At 35.3% G+C, this 10653-nt stretch overlaps 1 protein-coding gene and 1 pseudogene across 1 annotated transcript in view; both read right to left on the reverse strand.

Moving 5' to 3' along the window:
* Positions 1-992, reverse strand: part of LOC109060816 (microtubule-associated protein 1A-like) — a 131909-nt gene extending 130917 nt beyond the window's left edge. Inside the window, 1 exon segment of the mRNA XM_042715918.1 lies at positions 818-992. Coding sequence (XP_042571852.1) covers positions 818-887 — 70 coding nt within the window. The 5' untranslated portion in view covers positions 888-992.
* A 4819-nt stretch (positions 993-5811) lies between these two features.
* On the reverse strand, positions 5812-6713 carry LOC122135588 (annotated as a pseudogene).
* Positions 6714-10653: the final 3940 nt, after the last annotated feature.

The raw sequence follows: 10653 nt of genomic DNA on the forward strand, positions 1-10653 counted from the left end.
GATACAAAGATGTACCTTTTAGCTTTTGCACCTTATGTTCTGCCCCAGTGACAGCTTTATACCTTTCTTCTGAGACTGTATGCACCTTTTCCTTGCCTATTTTATGCTTGAAAAAAATAAACACCAGGGACTGCCATAATTAATCACCGCCCTTTAGAGTTTAAACACCTGCCTAAAAACATAGTGGTAAATTTAAAAAAAAATGTAAACAGCAACAATATCACGAGATCCCCGTCCTTACAGACCATCAAAACTGCAGCCTCATCAATTTCAGCTAAAAATGCACAATTCATGACGCAGTGCTCTGTACACTCACGCGAGCTCTCCGCAGTGTGCTGCTGCTGCTGGAACTAGTATGCACTGTCTCATCGGATCATATAACTCTCCAAAGAAGTACACATAACAGGCGATGTGTATTAGTTACTTAATTATGTCCATTAAGCAAATTATATATCTGAGAATCTTTTGGAAATTGACATTTGCGACGTTGTTTGGACCGAAGTACGTCAATAATTAAATAAACACACCCACCGCAGTACAGTATGCAGCTTATATAGGTGTTAACTTGAGTTGAATGAAGTTAAGATAAAGTATGCAAGCAATTTCCGTGATTTTTTTGACAACATAAAACCATATAATACCATAATAACTTAATAAATTTAAATAGGTATGAGAGTAAATTTGGTATCTGTCATAATCAACTGTGAGTACATATACATTCAACAAGATGATTTGATTAAAAAAAAAAAAAAATCTGGAAAAATCATAAGCCATATTTAATGTGTCAGATGAGGCATGCTTTCAGTAAGAGGCTCACCGCGCTCTATGTGCTGTCTGGCGGTGTGCAGCTGGTGCTCCGTCGCGATCTCTCCGATCACGATGAGCATGTAAAAGTTTCCCTGGCGGGAGGTCGGACCACGGCGGCGGAGCTGGCCGAGATGCTGCAGCCGCTCTTCGGAGCCTGACTGCTCGCGGTCCTCGTCCTCCTCCACCGCTGCCATCGCACCTCGGGGCGGGATCTCCATGGAAACAACCCCTCGCACCGACGCCGGGCCTGCAGTTATCTCCATGACAACTGCTGCCACCTGCCCTGTCTGCGAAGTTAAGACAGGGAGGGCTGCTGAAACTATGCGAGGCTGGGCGCTGTTTACCTGCGTGTGATTGGCTAAAAGACCATGCAGCTGTGTGATGTCACGCTCGACGCCTAAAATAATAGCGTCGCGCTGGGTGCAAATACGGTGCAACATTATTAACTCAAATGTAATGGGCTATGGTGGGCTAAACAGTACCTCATAATGTGCTAATGTGCAGTAAAGGTGAATATTCATCTGCTGTAAATAAATAATTTATGATTTTATGATAATTAATAGTTATTTAATAAGGTTTAATTGTTATTCCTGTCCATTACAATAGGCAGTGGTTTTATATTGATGTGTGTGTGTATAATGATTAGATTACTAGCAATTTCAGTTTTTTTCCACACCAATTTTTCAGTGTAGTAGAATAATGTAATAATATATTAATTGTTAATATGAAAAAATAATGCTTAATAATCAGATAATGCTAAAAGCTTGAAGATGTGCACTCTAAAATAAATATACAACTTAACATACAAGTTAAACGAAATGCAAGTTAGTCAATACATAAGCATTGCTAAGCAATCAAAATATTTTTGTATATTTTTATAAATAACATAAATTTAAATACAAAAATAATTGCACTCTGTTTTGTTGGACTCTGACATTTTATTATTTTCTATTGTATTGTTATTTTATTAAAATTGTATTTATTTATTTAAATAAAATTTGTATAAAATGGACTAACTGCATCCAATCTAATGTATATGTAAAAAAAAAATATTTTTTAAAAAGCTGTTTAAAGAATATATTGTACATGTATTTTTCATACATCCCTAAATCTGCCCAGATCAGTAATTTCCCTAATTTTATTAGTGTAAGGCAACCAAAGATTTAAAACAGAGAGAGAATGAGGGAGGTAATATAAAAAATAAACAAATAATAGTTGGGCTTTCCCTCTGAAGGTGATTTAACATGCAGAAGCACCTGTCTTGCCATGGGCTGGATTTTGCAGTGAGTCAGCAGTCTGTTAGTTTAATAGAAATGAGCTCAAACTGCCCTCTGCTGGAAATTACAGACAAGTGCAAATAATCTCAAATAGTGACAATAGGGTCATTTGTAGGTTGGTTGAAGAGACCCGAATAACCCCTGTAATGCGAATTTTACCAGGGGAACCCCATGGAAAGCGATTGGGATAGTTTTGGGCTAGTTTTGAGCAGCAATTGGGTTGTATAACGGGCACTTGCAAATGAACTGACAGACCGCTAAACACAACATATCAGATATCAGATATGCTGTAAATGCTTTGGACAAAGCAGTTACTGAACAATATTGCAGCCTCAATGACTCTCTAATTGTTGTCTGATTCCTCAGATCCTCAGCACCTCTGGGATTTAAAGTACAGACACTTTGACTGACAAGTCCAAAATTTTGCTGTTTAGGCAGTAAATGCCTTACTTAACTGCTGAGCCGAGGAGCTGAAATGGACCTGGCAGTTTTTCACATGAGCCGTAGAGCAAATACCTCACAAATCCAGACAGCAGGTAGGATGACATTGCAGTCCTACTCTCTGATCCATCAGGTGATGCTGGTATTTTTAGCTGCAGGCTGCCATATTAGACAGTCATGAGAAAGGCTGCAAGCAAAAAGAATTAGCAAGGTAAGTTGTCTTAAGGTTGTGTTTGGTGTCAGAACTTAAATCTCAACATCAGCAAAATGTAAATAATTTTATTTCTATATTATTTATTTATATATTTTTAAGTTTTTTATTAAGTTAAAATGTATTAATTTATGTTTAATATAAAAATGAAATAATAACATATTTATTTGATATATTTATTATAAATCATTTTATTTAACTTTTTATAATATTTATTCTAATATTTTAGATATAATTTATATTAATTTCAGTGTTTTTTTGCTGCAAGCTGCCATATTGGATAGTGAATAGAAAGGCTCACCCAATGCAAGCAGAAGGAATTTAGAAAAGAACGTCATCTGAAGGTTGTGCTTAAGGTCAGAACTCGAATCTCAACATCAGTGAAATCTTAAATATAAAAAATACATTTATTTACATAATAAATTGTAATATATCATTGATATCTCTTTCATGTAATTTTTACATTTTTAAATAATCATTTTATTACATATTTTATTTGTTATTTTACTTTTTATCATATTTATTGATATATTGTGCATACATTCATATATCAAATTCCAATTTTTTAAAGCTATATTTGATAGTAACTAGAAAGACTCACACAGAATGCAAGCAGAAAGAAATGAGCAGAGTCTGAAGGTTAAGCTTGAGGTCCAGAGTTGAATCTTAATGAAAAAGTGCCTAGAATTAATAAAAAATATGTGTAATAATGTGTCACCCAAAACACAGTAGCACATGTTGTTGAATTTTTTTTTTTTTTTTTTTTTTTATTGTTATTAATTTTATATAATTTGATTTTTTATATGTATTTTATGTTCTATTTTCTACTTTCTAAATAATTGTAATTATATATAAATATTATAGATATATTATTATTTTATATTCTACTTTATATATTCAAAATTAAATATCAAATTAATAATTTAATATTAATATTAATAAATTAATAATTTATTTTAAATTATGTATCCTAATTTTAAATATATTTTTGAACTATATATATATATATATATATATACTATACTATATATATATAATATATAATATACTATATATATATATATACGTTTTTATGTTAGGTTTTACTAAACGTTCTCAGAGTTATCAAAACCGTATTTGATCTCAGAACAAATTTGTTCTTTCTGAAGCAGAACTTTATTAGTACTTCGCAAATAATTGAGCTGTCAGTTTATTGCAACAGACATCATCTCCTACCAGTTACTGTCCTGATAAAGCCATTCAATCAACTTCACAATCAACATGTGATTACAGCTATGACCATTTTCAATCCTCCACAATGACAGCAGCAGAAATCCATTCATGGTACAAATAATTCAACAATGACGGCTTTCAGCTTTTCACAGCCACATAAAGCCTGGCTCTACTTTTCTTTTATGTCTCTAGGGGGCAACATCACATTCTTTTTCCATCCAAAAAGGATGAAATATTGATCTGCAGAAGAGGTTTTGGGGGGCAGCACACATATGTGGCATCAGTGACAAAGCCGAGCAATAAGTCTAAAGGCACACGTCTCTACACCTTAAAGAAGTTGAGGAGCGGATGTAGCCAGTGTTGGGTATGACACATCTCAACAAATAACCATCAACACCAGATTGTCTTGTCAGGAATGGTTCCAGGAGGCTGAGCCAAAGCAAGACGCTTCGCTTCTCAAAGATAGATTTACAGCTACTTTTTGTGAAGCCATCAGTCATGTTATGCTAATACTGTCATCACTGATATATTATCTGTACGAGAGGCACTTTTTGGCACCATTTGACCAGTCAGAGGGAATATCGAATTCAGAAGTTGAGAATTTTTTCTTTTTTTTTTAACAAAACCTATGTTCCCCTATTTGCTTTCAAACTACATTGTGGATTCACTTTGAAGGCTCTGATCATAACAATCTGATTCTGACTCTTATGGCTAAAAGCTCGCTTACAGAGCCAGCTATGCAAAAGCAAAGTAACAAAGTGAGGTCTCAACATATCCCACTTGTCAGAACCTTGTTTAGCCTTGGTTCGGAACAAGTGGCAAGTAATTGATTCCAAACAAGAAAGAAGAGATCAATGCAGCTCTTACAGGCAAAGGACAGATAAGTATTTTCAGGGCTCTACAGATTGAATGACAGTGTGATGCTTATCCTGGTGCAGTGTATAAATGTTATCCAACAGTTTTTCTTACCACAAAATTGTATGTTTCTACTGTGGACCTGCACCATTTTGTGTAATTTAATCATGCTAAATATGATATAAATATACTAATTTAAGATCTAAATAATATAATAAAAAAATACTGTAGAAAAGTTGCAAAAAATTGATTTTTGCACATTGCAGTTCACAGTTATTGACCAGTTTATTTATGTGGCCTGACAGTGACTAATGAGGGATGGTCTACTGTTTAACTTTTCTTTTTTTTCTTTTTTTCATTTTACAGAATATGAATATAGAAAAGTCATTAAATGTTATAAATGTTCTGCAGGCAAATTCAGCTATGATGTTATTCTGGATATTTTTCAACTGTTGAGTATTTTAACAATGCAAAATTTCATGATTCAACTAACTCTACAGCGTGCGTGGATCACATTCAATGATGCTGTGAGTTAAATTTTTTTTTTTTTTTGAGCTTTACTTTCATGGAAATTCTCGCAATTATTTGAATCATCCTTAATCAATAGTTTTACAGTTTAAAGTGTTGTAGCAAAAAAAAAAAAAAATATATATATATATATATGGTTGGTCTTTAAAATAATTTTATTGTATTTTTATCAAAACAAAATTATACTATTCGGGTTATGCAAATATACAAAGTAACTGATACACAAGACAACTTTACCAAACAAGTTTATATTGCACTTTAATGCACACAAAACAGCAGATTAACCATTCAGTATGACAGTATCACATGTTTACATGATCACTTAAATATTTGAAGAACAATTTCTTTACAACTTTGCTTCAGTGTCTTCAGTCTCTTCACTTAAAAAAATATTTAATATAAATTAAAGTGTAGTTATTTATTGATATATAATGCTATGGACTCAATCCTATTACAATCCATTCAGAATGTGTGTTTCCATCACAAACACTTTAACAAGAAAAAGTTGCAGAAAGCCCCGCGTGGACGTCGCACATCTTGCCGATTCGAGAGCCTTTTTCTGATCGCGCACTGTTCTCCCAAATCACACTAGCAAGAGAAAACGGGAGAGATCATGTTACTTTTGTCATTACAGCATTTGCGTAAAAGCGCACTTGATTAAGGCTTATGGTTGGAGACCCGAAATGGATTATTAAAAAATAGAAATTTCCATCTAAGAAATACTATTTATTGAAAATAAAATAATACGATATTTTACTATTACATATAAATGATAAAAGAAACAGACACAAAACATCCAAGACACACATATATCCATGCAATTGGGCAATGTCCATGTCGCCAGCACCCGATACACGCACTTATGCGCAAAGTTAAATATATAATATCAATATATACCATGGGAACTTGACCAAATTTCTTCTCCCAAGGTGGAATTCGGTCGCGTTTGCAGCTTTTCCAGAACTTCTTGCAGAGCTCCGAGCTGGTTTGACAAAACATTTGGAAAGATGTTTACTTTCAGTCAAATCACGCGAAAATAGACCAAAATAACAATTCACACTTTTAAAAGTTATGGCACGTTTTTGTTTATAGCCTACACAATGATGTCTAAGTGAATCTGTATTTTGCGCAATAAAAAGAAGAATTACTCACAAGCTGTTTTTCACTTGTCAGGTTTGGGTCTTTGGGGTAGAAGTCTCTGATGGCTCTTGTGTCCAGTTCCACTTGTATCTCCGGCTCTGAGTCGTTCGCTTTGGTTCCGGTCAACAAGCAGAGAAGCAACGCGCACACTGCCCTGCGCGTCCTCAGACTGTAGCTCTCCATGGTTCCTGAATGCAGGGAGCTTTGGCACCTGAAACGCGCAACGCCGTTATACGTCTCTATTAAAAAGTTTTGGCGCAAATAACCATCTCGACCAGCCTTGCACCCTTTATGGGCTCCACAGCTCATACATTTATGTGATCTGCTGTCGCCCCGCCTTTAACATTGATTTCGTTCGCGCGTAAGCGTTATGGTACATTGCGTAAATGCGCTGGAGACAAGTCAAATGCGTTAATGTTGCCCCCGGAATGTGTATATTTTCAACTTCACTAAAGAACATATCCGTCTAGTGTTTTGATTCAATTGTGAGGAGCATATACTGCAGGCTCTGTCGATTGTATAAGAGAAGCTTTTCAACATTTTGGAGCGCTTTGGAAAGCATGCATGGCTGTTTAAACCTGATTGCATAAGACTATATACATGTGTTAATTAAACTATATTATATGCCATTTTTATAATAATTTCAAATCAGAGCTTACAACTGGTGTAGTTAAATTCTATCTATCCGTGTATTATATACAATGTTTAGCAATAATGTTTGTACACCAGAATATAAATACAGATGCTTGACTCTAAATATGCTTCACACAGCAGAGACTTAATAGAAAGGGGCTCCTGGTGTTACAGTAATTATACCAGGCGTATCTGGCTATATTGAAAGACATGCATAAAATGAGTGGAAGAGATATGGTTGCATATATTAAATGTCTATTATTTGATTTATTTAGCATTTCAATCCTTAAAGGTTGTCTGAACTGAAACTTCAAATGAGCACTTGAACATTCTAATATTTTAAGAGTGGTAATGTGGAGAGGAAGTTTGCTTTTTTAGCAATTTTGGGGAAATCTAAATAATTTATGTGTTTAATTGCAAGGGGAGAAGAGCCATCTGCACTCTAAAGTAGACACCTCACTACTTAAGCACGTCTAGACCTGTCTAAGCCTCACTGGAATGTGAATAGAGATTTTTATTTAAAATAAAAAAATACAAAAATTTGAATGCAAGGCTTTTTTCTTGGGTAGATGTAATAGGCTAATATTTTTGCCCATCTGTGACATCACATGTAGAGGAAATTGTTTTGAGTTTGAATTTGATAGGCTATTTGTGTATAAGCAGATCAAACAATTTCTGCGCGACAACATTCACACTAATCATGAATTTGCAGAATACGTCTCACAGTTAGGGTGCTGCATTCATTTGTGGAAATAAAATAAGTTCCCTGTCAGGTATATGCCGGGGATTAACTCGCACAAGAGTTCTATCCGAAAGAGATGTTTTTTAATTTCCCAACAGGACCCTTTAACAATGGGCGTGAGGCATATGACTCACTCTCTTTAGTCCATATCCGTATCAAAATATAACCGATCAATGGCAAACACACCAAGTGTCTTTTAGAAAAATTCAGCCAATCCCCTGTGTCTGTACAAAGCTGAGAAGGCTTAAAAAACACAGACTGGGGTGTGTTTACAGGGGAAAAAATGTTCACTTTCATATTTTATTTTTTGTTGCAATATTCCCATTCTCCTAAATGACAATGGATGGCACCAAATAATACGCTGTGGGTATAAATTAACTGAAAAGATGTGGCCTTTCTAACCCCTGTCAATGAGTTCATAAATCAAACAGTGTGGTGAGCAAACACTTTCTTCTTTCCAAACAGGACTGGATCGGAAATAGAGGTTATGGGTGAATGAAATCATTTTCATCAGAGTACAATATGTTCCTGAACCCCCATTATTAAAATATATCCACCAGACAAGCTTAGATTGAAGAATCAGAGATTTGAATGCACAAAATGTACTCTCTGTGGCTGATTTAAAATCATTTTTTGGATGTTTTTACTAAATACAATCATTCTCTTGGCTAGGCTGGCAAGCATTTAACTGGGTTTAACTACAACTAGCAATTGTCCAGTTCATTGATAATGGAATATTGCTAAACTCGCCAGTTTATGATCAAAAGGATGGTCGTCATCCATCAACTAACTATACAGATGTTAAAATCACACAAATCAATACCTGCCAGTGACATTTGCCTAAGGCCTTGAAAACAGGGTGTTTTCACAGCAAGTGCAATGCACAAACCTTCAGCTATTTTTAGCACTGCAGTGAGGGTTGAGTAAGGGGTTTTAAAATCTTACCCTTGTTCCACTGCCATATTCAGTCTTTGCTATGGGGCATGATTTGATTCCCATTGTCTCCTTGGGATCCGCTTATGTCTGCCCACGTCTGCATGTCTTCAAAAAACCCCATGTGCCTCCTCAACCTCCCAAAATTTCATCCCCAGTCATAAGCCCCTTGCAGTGTGTTTGACATCCCATGCTATTTTCCCCATGATGTAACCTATCAATCTCTCTGTACTTCATGCACTGAGAAAAATACAAGACATCTAAATTCATGGTTACAGCCCATTAACAATACATAAGCGATGTTCAGCAGGTTAAAGGGTGACACACAACATGATCAAAACTGTTTTATAGAGCAACAAATCTTATGGAGTTTTTGTCTGCTTATTTTTATTTTATTTTATTTTATTTTTTGGGGCGGGGGAAGACATTTAGACCTGGTTTCACAGACAGGGCTTAGACTAAACCAGGATTAGGCCATAGTTGCAATTAGGACATTTATAGTTATTTTTATATAAATGTGCCTTACAAAAAACATTACTGGTGTCCCTCATGAGACAAAACAAAGGCACTGATATATTTTAAGATCAATCAGTGCATGTTTCTTTCAGTTGAAACAGCTCAGACTTACATTTTAGTCTGGGACTAGGCTTAAGCCTTGTCTGTGAAACCGGGGGTTAGACAGCTGAATGGAATTAAACAATAGTACAATCCACTGAAACGCCCTGTACTTCTCCATCACATCCGCATTTTCATTCCTGTCAAAAATTAAATATGGAGCTATAACCCTGATTAAGATCTATATCTGTATCACAGTGCACATTTATAAGCATTAAGGTTTGCATATTTCTCAGTGGTATCATTGATTTGACCGAGGATATTGCACATCCCGTTTAAATACCTGGTGTGTGGTGGGCGTTCTGGCGCAATATGGCTGCCGTCGCATCATCCAGGTGGATGCTGCACATTGGTGGTGGATGAGGAGACCCCCCCCCACACAATGTAAAACGCTTTGAGTGCCTAGAAAAGCGCTATATAAGAAATGTAAGGAATTAATATTAAAATTTGGCACTTTTGCACATCAGTTGGGCATATTTTGGCTGTACCAAACAGACCTGTCCTGAACAAACTTCAGCAAAACCATAAAAACGTTTCGTTTCTTCTTCACTCCAATTAACTCGTTTTCAGTCAATGATTTTTCCATCATCAAACTCTGTAAGGAGTTAATGTTTTTTTGTGAATGTAAAATTTTATATTAGCAAGCTCTGTTCTGTTTATGATTTGTTTCTTGTTGCTAAACAACTGTTCCTTTTTACTTTGTTATGGTTACAGGTTTGTTTGGAATCAGCCTGGTCATACAGATGTAAGTTAAATATTCCACAAGCTATTAATTCGTTAGTGCATCATATCCACTGTTGCAGAAATGGAGATCAGAATTATTTATTAATTGTGCATTTTTTAACATAATCTTGTTGGTTTTTTATAAGGTGGTGAGAAGTGAATGTGCACAAATTGGTCATTGTGTCCATTTTAAACACAGACTTCAGGCATTCCACTTCCACTGTTTCGTTTATCAAAGTGACAGTCAAAATTAAGCCCTGTGGGGGAAAAAATTCACTCAATTGATTTGCCCATTGATCAGAAGGGAACACCGCAAAACAATCTGCCTCAGAAATGAGTCAGACAACAAGGTACTTATTAGGTGGTGCACACCCTGATAGTGTTAAATATCTAATTACATCCTGCTTGAAAGAATCAAATTAACCTCTCAGAGGTCACTAACCTCAAATGGGTCTTCTCCAAAATTGTGCTTTGCTTCCTGTATCAAAATGCTTAGGACTCCACTTTCTAACAGTCAGTGAAAGCAAACATTAGAT

Source organism: Cyprinus carpio, chromosome A25 (assembly GCF_018340385.1).
Source record: "Cyprinus carpio isolate SPL01 chromosome A25, ASM1834038v1, whole genome shotgun sequence".
Classification (NCBI taxonomy): Eukaryota; Metazoa; Chordata; class Actinopteri; order Cypriniformes; family Cyprinidae; genus Cyprinus; species Cyprinus carpio.